At 40.0% G+C, this 19,295-nt stretch overlaps 1 protein-coding gene across 1 annotated transcript in view; it reads right to left on the reverse strand.

Annotated features, from left to right (window-relative positions):
- Positions 1-6,527: 6,527 nt before the first annotated feature.
- The window catches only part of lto1 (LTO1 maturation factor of ABCE1), a 37,694-nt gene continuing 24,926 nt past the window's right edge, over positions 6,528-19,295 (reverse strand). Inside the window, exon 5 of the mRNA XM_048262194.1 lies at positions 6,528-6,987. Coding sequence (XP_048118151.1) covers positions 6,916-6,987 — 72 coding nt within the window. The 3' untranslated portion in view covers positions 6,528-6,915. The remainder of the gene's footprint in view (positions 6,988-19,295) is intronic.

The raw sequence follows: 19,295 nt of genomic DNA on the forward strand, positions 1-19,295 counted from the left end.
GCAATTAGAATCCTATGGCAGGTGTTCGGGCCACCTGGACCAACTGCCAGTCTCAGGCTTTAAGCATACAAACTGGCCCTATTAAGACTACACATCCTGTTCAACTGCTTCCTCTGCCAAAAACTGTTTCAAAATAAAAGTCCTCACTACAATATTTCACTGTTAAACAATTTAACGCTTTAAACTACTGAACTTTTTAACTGTTCAGCCATTGTAACTGTTACTTGTCATCAACTATGACTCCTACCCACTGTAGTTAGTTAACATGGTTATAGTTAAATGCTATGGTTAACATAGTTAGCATTTTTGCAAAACTACTTATAATGATTAGCTAATGTAAGTCACATGGTTAAGAAAGTTAGCATGCTATGTTAGCATTTTTAGCAAAACTGCTAAAAATGATTAGTTAAGTTAGCTAAGTCACATGGTTAGCATAGTTAGCATGCTAGCATGTTAAGATGTTAGTTAGCATTTTTAGCAAAACTACTTATAATGATTAGCTAAGTTAGCTAAGTCACATGGTTAGTAAAGTTAGCATGCTACCATGTTAGCATGCTAACATGCTAGTTAGCATTTTTAGCAAAACTACTTATAACGATTAGCTAAGTTAGCTAAGTCACATGGTTAGCAAAGTTAGCATGTTAGCATGCTAGTTAGCATTTTTAGCAAAACTGCTAAAAATGATTAGCTAAGTTAGCTAAGTCACATGGTTAGCATACTTAGCATTTTAACATTGTTAGCATGCTAGTTAGCATACTTGGTTAATATTATTATCTTTGTTAACATAGTTAGCATAACTGCTAGCAAACATTAGAGCCATTCCAAGTGTCAGTTATCGTCAACTATCTACCTAAATAATTTAACCATTTAAACTATCCACTTATTTAACTGTTCAGTCATTCCAACTATATTAAACCTCATCTACCTAGCAACCAATATAGTTTGTTTTTACTCTGTATGATATTTTACATCATATTTTTTGCATTTTCATGCACTGTATTTCCTTCAGGAAATGCTTTTCTAGTTCTTCTTCTTCTTCTTCTAACGCAGTTAATGCAGCTTAAACCGTGTAACGTAGAAACTTCATTCAAACTATGTTACGTAGGTCTTACTTAGGACATGTGGGCTTTGTATTTTTCAACTTTGTAACTTTTATACTTTTTAAACTATTAATTAAAAACTAGTCAAAATTTCCCCATAGACTTAACATGGGCTGATGACATCACAATAGAGCCGTTAAGCAATTAGAATCCTATGGCAGGTGTTCGGGCCACCTGGACCAACTGCCAGTCTCAGGCTTTAAGCATACAAACTGGCCCTATTAAGACTACACATCCTGTTCAACTGCTTCCTCTGCCAAAAAACTGTTTCAAAATAAAAGTCCTCACTACAATATTTCACTGTTAAACAATTTAACGCTTTAAACTACTGAACTTTTTAACTGTTCAGCCATTGTAACTGTTACTTGTCATCAACTATGACTCCTACCCACTGTAGCTAGTTAGCTAAGTTTAGCTAAATAACATGGTTAAGATAGTTAGCATGTTAAGCGTTAGTAAGATTTTTAGCAAAACTGCTAAAAAAATGATTAGTTAAGTTAGCTAAGTCACATGGTTAGCATAGTTAGCATGCTTAGCATTTTTAGCAAAACTGCTAAAAATGATTAGCTAAGTTAGCTAAGTCACATGGTTAGCATAGTTAGCATGCTAGCATGTTAGCATGCTAGTTAGCATTTTTAGCAAAACTACTTATAATGATTAGCTAAGTTAGCTAAGTCACATGGTTAGTAAAGTTAGCATGTTAGCATGCTAACATGCTAGTTAGCATTTTTAGCAAAACTACTTATAATGATTAGCTAAGTTAGCTAAGTCACATGGTTAGCAAAGTTAGCATGCTAGCATGTTAGCATGCTAGTTAGCATTTTTAGCAAAACTGCTAAAAATGATTAGCTAAGTTAGCTAAGTCACATGGTTAGCATACTTAGCATTTTAACATTGTTAGCATGCTAACATTAGCAGTTAATGCAGCATACTTGGTTAACATTATTATCTTTGTTAACATAGTTAGCATAACTGCTAGCAAACATTAGAGCCATTCCAAGTGTCAGTTATCGTCAACTATCTACCTAAATAATTTAACCATTTAAACTATCCACTTATTTAACTGTTCAGTCATTCCAACTATATTAAACCTCATCTACCTAGCAACCAATATAGTTTTTTTTTTACTCTGTATGATATTTTACATCATATTTTTGCATTTTCATGCACTGTATTTCCTTCAGGAAATGCTTTTCTAGTTATTATTATTCTTCCCACCAAATTTCTGTGTCTAATTCAGCTTCAACCGTTTAACGTAGAAACTTCGTTTAAACTTTGTAACGTAGGTCTTGAAAAGGAGACTTGAGGAATGTATTTTTCACTTTTGTAAACTTTATACTTTTTGAGATATTAATAAAAAACAAGCTTATTTTTCCCCATAGACTTTGTATGGGGACTATGACATCATAATGGGCTAATTAACTTGATTTGCACCTGTATCAACTTCCAGCTGCTCAACTAGGTCCCATCAAAAAGCTAGTTAAACTGATTGCACCTGTATCAACTGCTTTCTGCTCAATTAGGCCAACTCTCTCTGTGTATCTCCATTCTTCAAGGATATAAGGCACATTCCATCCAACTTTCTATCCATTCATCCTCTTCAAACCATTCACTCATCTACCCATTAAACTATCCCATCAACATTCATTAAACAATCTGCCTATCAACATCCATTCAACTTTCTGTCTATCAACATCCATTACACTATCTATATTTAACTTTTAAACTACTCTGTCTCAGGCTTTAAACATACAATCTGGCTCTACAGATCCTGTTCAACTATTTCCTCTGCCCACAACTGTTTCAAAATAAATGTCCTCACTACAATAATTCACTATTAAATAATTTAACTATTTAAACTACTCAACTATTTAACAGCCATTTCAACTGTCAGTTGTTATCAACTATGACTCCTGCCAACTGTTTCCAATAAATTTGTTTGGCATTTTATGTTAATATACAGTATGTTTATATTTTCCTGCACTGGTAATTTCCTCAAAATTATCTTGTGAAGCTGTTCAGTGATCTACATTCCGATCATCAATGGGCCACAGACTGGTTAATAATATTACATTTTTGATGCAATGCTACTGACTGCAATGCTTTCCTCTACACTAAACTAATTTCATCTTTACATTATGCATATCTGTTGCCATACTTAGCTATTGTATACTTACCTGTTGGGAGAGTGCATTTTCTAGATGTGTATTCTAGATCTGAAGGCATATGTTTTCACACCTAGCCTACTGTCATTTTATGTATGTATCTTTCTTAAGCCCTTTGGGTGGGGGTAATGATGTGCTTGTTCTCTCTTTTCTCAGTTGGTGTACCTTAATGAGATATGCGAGTTCATGGGAATTCCTAGTACAGCTCCCAAAAGGTTTGTTATGCATCGCTGGTTATCGGCTTATGATGTTGTCATTAGCACCCAGAGGCTTCTCCCTGCATACAAGGTTCTCTACTATGGCTTCATGGACAAGGAAGACAAGGCCCTACAAGGACCCCCTGGAGCAGCTATTTGCCAATTTCAACATGAACGAAAAAGCGCAGAAACGGATTCGGTACTGTCACAAGGCCCTCAAAAAAAAGGTAATTTATCGCAGTTGTTTCTCCTTGGTTCTGTGACTACCTGCACTATGGTAATCTAATGATTGTTACATTTTGTACAGAACCTTTAGTCTAGAAATCTAGACGAACCCTAGCGGCAGCAAATTACATTTGCTTCCAGGGCTAGTCTAGCAACTCTCCGTTGGCTTGTGAGCTCGAAAAATTTAACTTCTATCAGGCCAATCAAATCGTGTATAGAGTCGTTAGGCGGGCTTAACATAATGATTGATGGCAGAGTTGCAACGGTTTGGCTTAAATTCCTTGCCACTTGAAAACAAAGATGATGGATGTTGCTGTTGGCCAACAGTGTGACACGAGTTAAGCTTTTTTTAAGTTGGCAAACGTTTGAACAAGCCAACTAGCTCCGCTGGTGGGAAAATGCATGGGACTCCTAGCGCTGTCCTGTTGCATACAGAGGGAATTTGAAAGACAACCGATTATTCCGCCCCTCGGACTGAGCACTGCGAACGGTGAGTGCCCAGGCCCTACATTTTAATGTGGGTCTGACTCGTCAGGCTACAGAACCTAATTATGCCTTTGATTTTTCTAGCAATGACGCAGCTGGGAAAAGACCAGAAGAGGGTGATTCAGAAGGTGTGGCATGAAGCAACCATAACTGAGCTGCACCTCAGTGTTTACACAGGAGTGCTGTCAATGCTGAAGGAATATGTCATGGTTTTCCAGGTGAGTTGAACATTGAATGTTCCATTTATCATCAGGTTCTTCAGAAAGAGTTATGAGAATTGGATTATGGTAGGACCTTGTTCTAGAAAAATAAATTATGCCAACCCAAAGTCTAATAATTCATGATATTTTCTTTGAGCACAGGGTATCTGCAGTTCTTTATTATGGTCTTTCTTTTCAATAGCAAGTGATCCCAGTGAATCCTAATACTTAACTTCTTGGATTCCTGAGATATAACTGGCATGCTTTCCTTGTGTGCTTTTTTGTGCATTGAACCACAATGTTATTTTCTTTATAGGGCAGACAGACACTTGTCCATACACTGCATGACAAATAAGCTGCAAGTTTTCATGAACTTCCTGGCCTGCTTTGTCAAATCTGAACACCTGAACATGATGCCCAAATCCCTGGCTACTCTTGAACTTGACAACAAGCTGCTACCTTTGAGGGAGATGTATGTAGTAGATTCAGATCAGAACATCCACAACATCCTGTGAGTACATAAAAATGAATGATTAATAAATTGGTCGATATACTCAGTATGGTGTATCTCCATTTTAGAAGGGAGGGGTGCCCAAGAACGTGTAACGTTTTTCCATATAATTCCACCCCCTATAAGTATTGTTGATCTGTTTCAGCTGCTGAAGCCATTCCTGCAGGAAGTGTCCCAGGCATACAAAACCTGTGCAAAATACCTGCAAAAGAAGCTGCCTTTGCAGAGTGAAACTGCAATCTTTGTCAGCGGTGGACCCAATTGTGAGAGGGCACTCCCTAACCATGGTCAAGTTGAGGAAGCTCATACATATAATGGGTCACCTGCTGCCACCAGATGCTGACACAGACCAAGAAATTGTGCGTTTAAATGTTGACCAAGCGCTTCCTAGTTTTCAGCATGGAGAGGATGTTGTCAAGTGGTGGGCTGTCGTCTTCAATACAGGGAAGTATCCTGCACTGTGTCAGGCAGTCAAGGCTGCCCTCTCAATTTTCCATGGTGCCCTGGTTGAGTCTTCCATCAGTGTCATGGGGAACATCATTGATCAACGATCAATGTCAATGAAGATCTCCACCCTCAGTGCTGTGCAGATTGTTAAATACACTTTGCAGACCAGGAACCAGTCGGGGGAAAATGTTCAGAAGGGATTATTTGAAGTTTGGGGAGGTAGATATGAGGTTGTGTTCTAACATTAGTGCAGCTGGAACTAGGGACAAAGCCCAACGACAGGAAAATCAGCTTGTACTCAGAGAAAGGATGGTTGAGTTTGGCTGCCAGCCATCTACCAGTGCTGCTAGTAATAGGGCAGAGGTGGTGGAGAACGAGTGTGGCCCGAAAGAGGCACATTGCCAAGCAGCGAAAACAATAACAATAAATGTGGCATTTTTACCATAAGAAAATGAAAACGAATCATTTGTAAATTGATTTGCTGGAATATTGAATACAATTTATTATGAGAATTTCAACTGATGTGTTGTCTATTTGTATTTATCATATTTGTTCTAGTTCAACTGTTACATAATGTATTATTATACCATTTACACCACCATTTAAACAAACACAAAATAATGATAATGAAAAAAAGAATGGCTCCAACCCTTTTCCATCACTCTTGTTAATCCACCTCTGGTGAGCAAATTAATTTAGCACGACAAAACCGATGTTGCAGCGATATATATATATATATATATATATGAGGATATGGGATGAGCAGGAGACTAGGCTACCATAAATCCTCAAATTATATGCCTGGGTCCCCGGGATTGATTCTATTTATAGCCAGACAAATAAAGGCCGGTCTCAAAATACAAGACGGGGTAATAATGCCTACCAGTAGGGCTATTTCTGTCAGTTTAGCCCAGACAAATAGTTTCGATTTTATTAATCAGGCTGTGCACGTTGACATGAATCTTTTTTGATTTAAAACGATGCGCATCAAAAAGTTTGTGCGACACGTGATGGAAAAGAACTTATATATATTGATGGAAAATAACTTATATATATATATATATATATCACTGCAACGTCGGTTTTGTCGTGCTAAATTAATTTGCTCGACAGAGGTGGATTAGAGTGATGGAAAAAGGTTGGAGCGCTTGAAAATCTTATGGAAAAAGGGCTCGTGACTGTCAAAACATTTCCATCTGATTCAATAAAGACTCAGTCAAGTACCTTCTTAGTCAAAACATTCTTTTTTGATTTATTACAATTCAACATACAACAATTTAAAATGTCCATAACAAGAATGTAATTCATAATCTACCCCTCCACCTCACTAATACACACACACGCACACACTGGTGGACAGTAACTAAGTACTGGGTATGGGTATCTAATTTGATTATTTCATTCTTTGGAAGGTTTTTAACTTCAACCTTCAAATTCTTCTGCTGTTCATTTTTATGGTAATGTTGCAAGTCTCTTTGGATAAAAGCATCTGTTGAATTTCATAAACATAAAAACATGCTATGATGGTCTGTCGTTCTTCTTTGTTTCGTGTTGCACTCCAGTTATGGTGTTTATACTTTACATTTAGAATGATAATTGTCCCGGGCTATTAATATAACCATGGAAGTCTGTAGAGATGTGCAGTAAAGAGCAAACCTGTGGAAAAATAAATGATCTATGGTTAGGCTACGTCCATACAGGATCTTAGGAACAGTTACTTCACAAAGTACACCCTTATGATGATAAATGTCATTAACCCAGTAGCAAAATACCATCACAACTAGGGATTTAACGTGATACAATTCCCCAACGCTTAGTACTACCCTTTCAATGTTTAACAATAGTGCAATAGCAATCTGAAATTTTCACTTAAAAACTATAAAATGTGTTAAAACATCAATGTTGGTCGTCTTGTTAAGGTCATAGGTATACACTAGGGGTGTGAATCTTTCATGTAAAAGACGACCCAATTCACATCTAGAAACATGGGCACGATTCGATACAAGAAAAGATACATGTTCATAAAAAATGATTCAGTACGGTTTGATGCAATGCAATGCAATTTGATGCAGTTCAAAAATTGAAAGCATTCTGAAAGGTGGTAAAAGAATTGCTATCAAGGTGCACATTCATTTTACATTATCAATCATCATGGTCATGGTTGTCAATTATGCAAAAAAAATATGTGTGAATAGTATATAAGTATTTATACTCTTTTAATGCCGTTAGGGAAATTTGGTCTCTGCATTTATCCCAATCTGTGAATTAGTGAAACACACTCAGCACACAGTGAACACACAGTGACGTGAAGCACATACTAATCACGGCGCAGTGAACATGCAACAACGGCGCTCGGGGAGCAGTGAGGGGTTAGGTGCCTTGCTCAAGGGCACTTCAGCCGTGCCTACTGGTCGGGGTTCGAACCGGCAACCCTCCGGTAACAAGTCCGAAGCGCTAACCAGTAGGCCACAGCTGCCCGTAAATACCATTTTCTAAACTGAGGTTTGTATCATACTGTATATTAAAATGGGAAAAAAAGTCTACATCTCAGTCAAAACATGCAGCCAAATACAACACAAAAATACATTTTTATAGACTTTAAAGATTTTATAGTCATCTGTATCTGATTCTTTTCAAGGAGCTGTAGCCTATTGTTCAGGTAAGACAATACAGAAATAAAATATAACAGTGCTTAAGACATCGTTGGCCGTTTCTCATATAGCCTACAAGAATAAAATAGGCCTACATATCACTGAACTCTCTGGGCTTATTTTGTTCCAACAGTAGACCTAATATGCAAAAACCTAATGTCAACAGTCTGAGTGAATTATGAACAAAATAATAATCATTTGTGCATTGTTTTAGCATAGCCTGGCCATTGGCCATCCCCTTGGTACGCTTTGCTTCTACAAGGGTCTGGGATCTCGTCTAATAAAGTTAGTAGACGGGGAGGCTGATATATCGTTCCCAAACTCCGGTGATTTATTTCCTATAGATGTACAGGCACAGGCACATGCAACAGGAGGTGTCCACTACAAAACAACAAACTGATCGCTGATAAATCACGGTCTCAAATCACTCGTCATTCACACTCACAAATCAAACTTTTCCCAAATCCCGTAGGGAGTAGGTTCCACGACATCTTTGCCCAAAATAAAATGTGTAAAAACACTGCTTTTGTTCGGACAATTCCTGAATATTTGGAAGTGTAGCCAGCACGGACTGAATTGCTTCATTAAGTTACGCCATTGCCAACTCCTCGAGGACTACAATTCAAACACAGCGCAGAATCTCGACGTCGTCTCTCACGACTCCCGCCTCCTGATTGGCTCGAGGTCGAATTGCTCGTTGCAAGCGAGGCCAATAGAGCATCACAGTCCCGCCCACAGCCGAAAAGCGGTTAGGTGCCGGAAGTAAGTGTCTCATTCATTTGTCCCATTGACGTTTTGGAAAAATCTGTATCTAAAGAGTTTTAGAGCATGTCTTAGGCTAACCAGCTATGGCGTAACTCATAAGCATACAACATATCATTTCGAGTGAAAAAACGAAGGGAAAATCCCAAAAAAAGTCAAAGGTACAAGACTGTGTACATATTTTCATTTCCGAGCGAAGGAACTACTCATCCCATAAACCACCGCGCCTCACTGAATAATATTGTAGCTCCGAGGCTATTTGCCCCCGTGTTGGACTTTCCCGTGTTCCCCTGTGTCTTCTGTTTTCGTTAACGTTAACGTTAGCAACATGGTGCAGTGCTTCGTACCTGACTGTCATCACCGCTCAGTCGGGCTGATGCATGGACCGGTGCATGGTCTGCTCTTGGACCACCATATTCAGTTTTTTAACTTGCCGTGAATTATTACACAAAATGTTCATTAATGCACGAAGTAGTATTCCTAGGTTAATGATTGATATGACTCATACAGTATGAAGGCTACAGTAGCCTAGCTAATGTTAACTAGCGGCATTAACGTTACCAACCTCCCTGCGAAACTCACCACAACTTTGTAGGTCTTGTCCCTCATGCTGGCCCTTACAAAACCCACAAGCTGACTCTCGGACACACAACAGTCAATAATGTGACCCGATTTAATGTGGCTTTCACCCCTTTGGACACTCACTCAAAAACAATATATTTTATACCTGTGTTGCAGCATGTAGGCTAATGTTAGTTGCATTATGTAATGACATGCAATGTCGGAAATGCTAAAGGTTAGCCTGTCGGCTACCTGAAAAGTTTGAGTGTTTAAACTAACATTTACAGTGGTCTATTTGATAGTGTATTGGCCCTGACTAAGTTTGTGTGATGTATAAACCACAATCCTTGTTGATACAAGTACCAATATTCGTCAAGAAAGTTTTTAATCACATTAAGATTTTCGCCATAGGCAGTAAAAGACTCTGCCATCTTTGGCAATAATTTTTGCTGAGAAAGTTTCAAACTATGACCAGAGCCCGTCTACGGAGAGCCTCCCCACTCTCTATTAATCCCATACATACCGAATTTGGCTGCAGTTCACCAGAGTTCACCTAGATGGCGATCGCGGGCGAGTCCAAAATACATGGGGTCCTATGGAGCTACATGGCTAAATGTATTGTTTTCACCTATTTAATGACGATTTTTATTTTTCGCAAAATGGATATCAAAAGTGAAATAATCCGGGAGTCATGTCCTTTCGTTTTCTTTCAGGTTGGGTTGTTGTTGCCCATAACACGTTAGCATTGTGCTAATGAATGACGTCACTGACACGTTTGAAAGGCTTTTTAGAACAATTAAGTGACTTTAAAAAATACAATACTCAACCAAGTGTCTTTGCCTCCCCTTTCGAATACAATATGCAAATTACTTGAAAAAAAATTATATCCCGAGAAAAGTGTACAGCTCCTGAGGGGTACAGCTCCATAGACCTCCATTCATTCGGTAGTAAAGCCAAAGCGTATGGGGTGTGACGCAGGCAAAGAAAACATGGCTGAGTTGGATGTGGGCGGGGCTTGATGTCAAGCCTCGCCTTCCCGCAGGCTACAGCGAGGTGTACTTGATTCTGTTCCAAACAGAGCGCCTGCTATGAGAGAGGGAGCTTATGACTTTAGTAGTCTATGCACAGCCTAAATGAACTGCATTACCCACAAATCCGTGCCACATGTAGGTGAAATGCATTGTTTTGAATTCGGAAGTGGATGAGTATAAGTAAGTATAAATATAAGTATAAGTATATATACTATTTTGGTCCCGTGAGGGAAATTTGGTCTTTCCATTTATCCCAATCCGTGAATTAGTGAAACTGTTACGACCCTGTGGTCATATATATATATATATATATATATATATATATATATATATATATATATATATATATATATATATATATATATATATATAAATATCTGTTCCTTGTGGCTTGTGGCTCCCTTGTTCATTCTTGTGTTGCAGATTGCCTCTTTGGTCAATTAAGCTGCACCAGCAATCAGCAAACTGGCAATCACAGCCATTGGATGTTTCGGCCCGCTGGCCTTTTAAAAGTTCAGCCATGACGTCAGCAGGGGCGCGCTCTTCCGACTTTCTTTGAGACGCCTGCCACGCCACTGCTCGCCACCTTTGGGCCCAGCCTTGGGCCAGAGTTGTTTTTTCGTTCTGCCGCTTCAGCCACTCCCGGGATGAGAGTGGTGCAGGCCTGTCAACAATATCGCAAAAGCTACCGGTACAATTCTCACAAAACTTATTGGAAAGGTGTAGCACAGGCTAAGGAAACCCCATTCATTTTTTAAGCCAATTGGACTCAAAGGGAACTTTGAAGCATTGTCCATATTGTAGCCTATTTTCTCGTAATGATAGCGAAAGTGAAACTTAGTGCCCTTTTAGTTTAAATGATGAACCCCTGGTACGAATAGCCTTGGCCACAGAGCTGAGCTATTCACACCCTGTGACATAACAACAAAAAGACGTTGCTCACGTGCACAAAAAACATGGCGGACATTCGTTTTCTCGTCAGCAGAAAGTGAAGAATTCTGAAAGGTTTCTGCACTAATCTCTGTTCAGATTAAGGTTTAGATTGAAAAGTTGTGTTTTAATTTCATAATCTTGGTTCAGTGAACACATACAACCGTCAGTTTGTTAGTTAACAGAAATTTTGTGAATATGACGTTCAGGCCTATAAACGTAACGTATAAAAGTTTACCTGCAGACACCTACTTGTGGAAGAAGAAGTGAAGTGGTCAGACCTGGGTTAGCACGTGGGAGACCGGGGTTCGATTCCCGTGTGATGCGTTTTGGCAGAGTGAGTGTGCATGTGTACCAACGTCTCTGGAGAGAAGGCGCGCAATTTGAAGAAGAAATCGGTTCTCAAACAGAAGTTTTGATTGCAACAATTAGCTAGTTCATGCACCAGGGTGTAAATAGCATACAGTACTATAAACACCAGGGTACGAATAGCATCCACTTCTAACTGTACATTGATGCAAACAGCATACCTTATTCAGAGTGTCTATTACACAGCTGAGCTATCCACACCCTGTTACGTAACAACAAAAAAACATGTTGCTTGTTTAAAAAAAAATATATATTATTACATTGTGTGATCAATATGCCAGAATAAATGCACAGGGGTGCAAATAGCACACACTGATATTTGTATCAGACGGGGTATTAATAGAACACATTGCTGTGTGCACCGGGGTACGAATAGCATACATTGATATTTGTACCAGACGGTGTACTAATAGAACATACTGCTGTGTGCACCGTGGTACAAATAGCATACATTGATATTTGTACCAGACGGGGTACTAATAGAACACATTGCTGCGTGCACCAGGGTACGAATAGAATTCACTTCTTATTGCACCAGGCTACGAATAGCATACACTGCTAATTGTACCAGGGGTGCAAATAGCCTTACCCTTAATTTTTTCACGTGTCTTACAACATAAATAATGCATTCATATGCTACTAGTAATGCCTTTTAGGCCTCTTAGAAATAAAACATAGGACTCAAATGTGGTGACGTCACACAACTTGGGGGGGAAAAAACATTTACAATGCACTGGCGGTAATAGCCTACCTGCGAACCGTGGACAATAACCAAAAAGGAATTTGCACCTCCATTGACCAAATAAAGGCTGTAGTAGTCTTTTTACATGTTGGTACAAAACATAATTTCTGTCAGAAACCAGACTATAATGCATGGGGTAACATGAGGTGAGTCAGACAGAAGTAAATCATGTCCCGTTGAAACTACGTTAAAATTGTGTGAATAGCTGCCAGCATAATAAAAATTAAAATCCAAATACAAAATCGTATTAGGCTAGGTCCAAACCTATGAGTCTAAGCTTTAGTTAAAAAACAATTCTCAGGTTATTACTCAAAGAGCCATTGCATTCTGTGTACAGTAATATAGTGGTCAACAAAGATACTCTAGTTTGTAATTTCTTTTAAAATCTAAATTTTGGAGACAAATGGAGTCATACCACAAGTGTATGTCCAGGGATGGATTACTGAATGCGCCTACTGGGCCCAAGAGTTCAGGGGGCCCTGAAACCCAAGCCTCTGTGTGAAATTGCTTCTTCTCCATCCTTCTCTTCTCTTTCCACAAAACTCATCAGTAGTCATAATTAAAAGGGCCATTTTTAAAAAAAAAATCTTCTGGGGGAGCATGCCCCTGGACCCCCTATCTTATCTGGGAGGGGGCCTTTTTGCATCTGTGCCCAGGGGTTCATAATATATGTCCATCAAAAGTTTGGAATACCCTAATTGACTGACTTGTGAGCTAATGACTTGTTTGTGATTTTTTTAATAATATCAAATCGTGAGTAGTGCAGCAGCAGCAGCGGGACAATTCAAAGTAGCTATTTGTTAAAAACACTTGACAGAAGACTATACTTAACCTCAGCTACAACAAGTGAGTTGATGTTGAGTTGGAACATTAATCTTAATGAGATGTTAGAACGTGTCACGAATCAGCAAAGTGAGCTGCGTTGTTAGGTAGGCCTAGGCTAAATAACATTGTCTCTAACATTGACACGCGGGGCTGATAAAAATCTCTATGTCCGTATATTTTGGGGGCTTTAGAAAATTCATATTATTTAATGAGGTTGTATCACTGAAAAGGATTATTTCTGAAAACTTTGGCCAAAGTTGAGATGTGATAAAAAACACGTGGTTTCACTTTCATCAAGGGAAAACAGCATGTTGCATTGCGACATGTTCCCTCGTTTGTTTGAAATCTCTGATTGACCACCTGTTCGAGGGATTTGCGACAGCCTTTCCCAGCTGTTTAACATGTTTGTAGCATATCACTTTTCAACAGAATTATTTTTAAAAACGGAGGGGATATAGGAGAAGAAGGATGGTCCGTGTGTTTTCTTTTTACACCTCACGGTTAGTTAGGGAAAGTTAGGCTTTTTTTTCACCAATCTGCAAAATAATTTCTTACCAATAGCTTTTTTTACTATGTGTTCCTATAGGTGTCTAGTAACACCTCCCAATTTATCCACAGCCAAATCCTCAGGGAAACACCTTGAGAGCCCATTAAGTTTGGGGTGCCCAGAGAGACTGGCGAAAATAATGAAAACATTTTGTTGACCAATATTAGCTTTTGAGATGTCTAACTAGGGGTTTTTAGGGGTGCTGAATCTATCCCATTAGTTTTTAGTAATAATTACTCCAAGTCCATAAAAAATCCATAACAAGTGGTTTTATTGAACAATTACAAAACAAAACTTTCTTAATCAGTTTAAAATTTAACAAACCTCATCCCTCAACTCCCCTGCACTTCCTCACTCCTGTTATCTTCTGGCTGGTTGATGTTCTGGCAAGAGTTACCATGACAGTTCCAACAAGCAGAAATACACTTGACTCCTTGCTTTTTACAGCAGCACCTGAGAGTGTCACAGACGCCTGCACAGTTGCAGCTGACAAACTTCAGATGGTAGTCTGGTGCAATGGGATCTGGTGTGACTGCTGCATAATCATGTTCTCCTTGTTTCTATCCACACTCAAGGACATCTAGTGATGGATTTTGTAGCAGTAGCCAATCTCTGGTCTGGAGATATGCCCGCAGAGAGTGCTACAGTGTATGCTGCACCTCCTGTAGTCGGACACTAGTTATGTTGTCCTCATAAGTTTTACATGTTGCTCACTGTCCACCCTCAACGTTGGACACTCTTTTCTCTCTCTATCTATCTCTCTCTCTCACACACACATTTATGCACATTGACTCTCTCACAAACACATTCATAACCACACACCCACACATCTATGCACATTGACTCTCTCACAAACACATTCACAACCACCCACACCCACACAAACACAAACACATATGCACACACTTACAAAAAAAGTTCACACCTTCACTGATACTGTCTCTCTCTGTCTCTGTCTCTCTCACACACACACACACACGCACAAATACACACACATGCAAAATGTCCTCTCACACACACCATGTTGAGACAAAACTATCTGTGATTATAGTACCAGTGTGTTACACACAAAGTGTGTGAGAGAGAGAGAGAGTCCATGCGGAGAGTGGATGGTGATCAACAAAATGTAAAACTCATGAGGATTAACTGAGTTAATATTTTTGTAAATATGTTATTATAACACTGAAGAGATGACGCTTTGCTAGAATGTAAAGTAGTCAGTGTACAGCTTGTATAACAGTGTACATTTACTGTCCCCTCAAAATAACACAACAAGCAGCCATTAATGTCTAAACCGCTTGTGAGTACACCCCTGAAGTGAAAGTCCAAATTGGGCCCAATTAGCCATTTTCCCTCCCCGGTGTCATGTGACTCGTTAGTGTTACAAGTTCTCAGGTGTGAATGGGGAGCAGGTGTGTTAAATGTGGTGTTATCGCTCTCACACTCTCATACTGGTCAGGCCCGTCGCTAGAAGGCAAGCATACCAAGCAATTGCTTGGGGCCCCGATCTGGCCAGGGCCCCCAAGACAACGACTGGTTAAGAATAAAATGCAACGACAAACTGTGAGTGCCCCTTTGATAGTCAATGCAGTAAAGTGCAACAGCACTGTTACCAGCAATACCGGGATCCCCCTCAAGGGGGCCCCTCTCAGTAGTCGCTGACAGCAGCCAGCCAGTTTGTGGTCTCTGCTGCTGCCGCGAAAATATAAAACCTCGGCAGTCATAATGAAGCAGAGTTATGCGTCCGGAAGCCAGAAGAGAAAGGAAGAGGATGACAATAAAAAACAAAACAAGATAGTGGTAAGTGATAAATTACACTGGATAAAATAGCTCTACTTGTCTTGTACAAATGGTGTAATGTCGCAGCAGGAAGGCTAGCCTAGCAAAAAATGTTTGTTAACTACCTGTCTGACGGCCCATGCTGCTTGTAACAAACTAGTTAGCGCAACTTTTTTTTTTCCGAACGGACGGAATATGGTTACATACTATAATATGTTTATTAACGGGATAAGGAAGACGCAGATATGTTCCAGAATCACTGTTTATCTATTTAATGACATAACATTGCTATAGCTTTGTAATAGGTTTTGATGAAAGTGGCATAGCTTCTCTGCTATACTAACTATTCGACCGTGATAATCTATTTACCAAATGGGGGTTAGGAAAACCACACAATAAATTCCGTGCGTCAAAGCAGACTGGAACATTCATGTCTAGTAGTATTCATGCACGCCAGCTGTTTACTGTCTTTAAAGCACCAGGTGCATCTGTCTAATTCTCAAACAGCAGAATGCTTAAATGCTATGTTAAGCTACAAGTAGGCCTAGGTCAATGTATAACATTAGCTTGGGATGTTTTTACAGTAAGCATTGGTAGTTATTATTGGATTTTATGGTACGGTGGTGTTTTTGCAAATGTTCAAAATGTTCAAAACTAATGCACAGTATATATATGCAACTGTCAAAATTTTGTATTTATATAAACTGTGGGTGAACTTAAACTGTATGGCTATGCAGTGGTTCCTGTAGGCTTTGCGTGCGGTGGGGGGGCCTCCATGTCCATTTTGCTTGGGGCCCCCAAATTCCTTGAAACGGCCCTGATACTGGTTACTGGAAATTCAACATGGCACCTCATGGCAAAGGACTCTGAAAAAACTCTGAAAAAAAGAATTGTTGCTCTACATAAAGATGGCTAGGATATTAGAAGATTGCCAACACCCTGAAGCTGAGCTGCAGCACGGTGGCCAAGACCATACAGCGGTTTAACAGGACAGGTTCCACTCAGAACAGGCCTCGCCATGGCCGACCAAAGAAGTTGAGTGCCCATGCTCAGCGTCATATCCAGATGTTGTCTTTGGAAAATAGACGTATGAGTGATGCCAGCATTGCTGCAGAGGTTGAAGGGGAGGGGGTCAGCCTGTCAGTGCTCAGATCATACACCGCACACTGCATCAAATTGGTCTGCATGGCTGTCGTCCCAGAAGGAAGCCTCTTCTAAAGATGATGCACAAGAAAGCCCGCAAACAGTTTGCTGAAGACAAGGAGACTAAGGACATGGATAACTGTAACCATGTCCTGTGGTCTGATGAGACCAAGATAAACTTATTTGATTCAGATGGTGTCAAGTGTGTGTGGCGGGAACCAGGTGAGGAGTACAACGACAAGTGTGTCTTGCCTACAGTCAAGAATGGTGGTGGGAGTGTCATGGTCTGGGGCTGCATTAGTGCTGCACTGGGGAGCTACAGTTCATTGAGGGAACCATGAATGCCAACATGTACTGTGACATACTGAAGCAGAACATGATCCCCTCCCTCGGAAACTGGGCCGTAGGGCAGTATTCCAGAATGATAACGACCCCAAACACACCTCCAAGACGACCACTGCCTTGCTAAAGAAGCTGAGGGTAAAGGTGATGGACTGGCCAAGCATTATTCCAGACCTAAACCCTATTGAGCATCTGTGGGGCATCCTCAAATGGAAGGTGGAGGAGTGCAAGGTCTCTAACATCCACCAGCTCCATGATGTTGCCATGGAGTGGAAGAGGATTCCAGTGGCAACCTGTGAAGCTCTGGTGAATTCCATGGCCAAGAGGGTTAAGGCACTGCTGGAAAATAATGGTGGCCACACAAAATATTAACACTTTAGGCACAATTTGGACATTTTCACTTAGGGGTGTACTCACTTTTGGTACCAGCGGTTTAGACATTAATGGCTGTGTGTTGAGTTATTTTGAGGGGATAGCACATTTACACTGTTATACAAGCTGTACACTCACTACTGTACTTTACATTGTAGCAAAGTGTTATTTCTTCAGTGTTGTCCCATGAAAATATATAATAAAATATTTACAAAAATATTAACTCGGTTAATCCTCATTTTGTTGATCACCATACACTCTCCTCATTGGACTGACTCTCTCTATCTCTCTCTCTCTCTCTCACACACACACACACTTTGCGTGTAACACACTGGTACTATAATCACAGATAGTTTTGTCTCAACATGGTGTGTGTGAGAAAGGACATTTTGCATGTGTGTGTATTTGTGTGTGTGTGTGTGTGTGTGTGTGTGTGTGAGAGACAGAGACAGAGAGAGACAGTATCAGTAAAGGTGTGAACTTTATTTGTAAGTGTGTGCATATGTGTTTGTGTGGGTGTGGGTGGTTGTGAATGTGTTTGTGAAAGAGTCAATGTGCATAGATGCACACACTTTGCGTGTAACACACTGGTACTATAATCACAGATAGTTTTGTCTCAACATGGTGTGTGTGAGGACATTTTGCATGTGTGTGTATTTGTGTGTGTGTGTGTGTGAGAGAGACAGAGAGACAGAGACAGAGAGAGACAGTATCGGTGAAGGTGTGAACTTTATTTGTAAGTGTGTGCATATGTGTATGTGTTTGTGTTTGTGTGGGTGGTTGTGAATGTGTTTGTGAGAGAGTCAATGTGCATAAATGTGTGTGTGTGTGTGTGAGAGAGAGAGATAGATAGAGAGAGAAAAGAGTGTCCAACGTTGAGGGTGGACAGTGAGCAACATGTAAAACTCATGAGGACAACATAACTAGTGTCAAGCCTTAGAAACTACCTCCGACTACAGGAGGTGCAGCATACACTGTAGCACTCTCTGCCGGCATATCTCCAGACCAGAGATTGGCTACTGCTACAAAATCCATCACTAGATGTCCTTGAGTGTGGATAGAAACAAGGAGAACATGATTATGCAGCAGTCACACCAGATCCCATTGCACCAGACTACCTTCTGAAGTTTGTCAGCTGCAACTGTGCAGGCGTCTGTGACACTCTCAGGTGCTGCTGTAAAAAGCAAGGAGTCAAGTGTATTTCTGCTTGTTGGAACTGTCATGGGAACTCTTGCCAGAACATCAACCAGCCAGAAGATAATAGGAGTGAGGAAGTGCAGGGGAGTTGAGGGATGAGGTTTGTTAAATTTTAAACTGAAAGTTTAAAAAATGAAGTTTTGTTTTGTAATTGTTCAATAAAACCACTTGTTATGGATTTTTTATGGACTTGGAGTAATTTTTACTCAAAACTAATGGCTGGGATAGATTCAGCACCCCTAAAAACCCCTAGTTAGACATCTCAAAAGCTAATATTGGTCAACAAAATGTTTTCATTATTTTCGCCCAGTCTCTCTGGGCACCCCAAACTTGATGGGCTCTCCAGGTGTTTCCCCGAGGATTTGGCTGTGGATAAATTGGGAGGTGTTACTAGACACCTATAGGAACACATAGTAAAAAAAGCTATTGGTAAGAATTTTTTTTGTAGATTGGCGGAAAAAAGTCTAACTTTCCCTAACTAGGTAAGCTATTTTGTTGCTCTGATTGGTTAGGTCTATCCAATTGAGTGCAGAGACATTCCCCCCCTGTATCGGTTGAAACACGCCCCATAATTACGTCCTAATGGAGCAGCATTAGACTCATATTCTGACTAGAATGGAGTATGACTACGTCAGGCTATGTTTCTACAACATGTTGGCACAAAACGTAGGCTACGCTTTTTCTCCATTATCAACGTGAACTATGACAAAGTC

Source organism: Alosa alosa, chromosome 14 (assembly GCF_017589495.1).
Source record: "Alosa alosa isolate M-15738 ecotype Scorff River chromosome 14, AALO_Geno_1.1, whole genome shotgun sequence".
Taxonomy (NCBI): Eukaryota; Metazoa; Chordata; class Actinopteri; order Clupeiformes; family Clupeidae; genus Alosa; species Alosa alosa.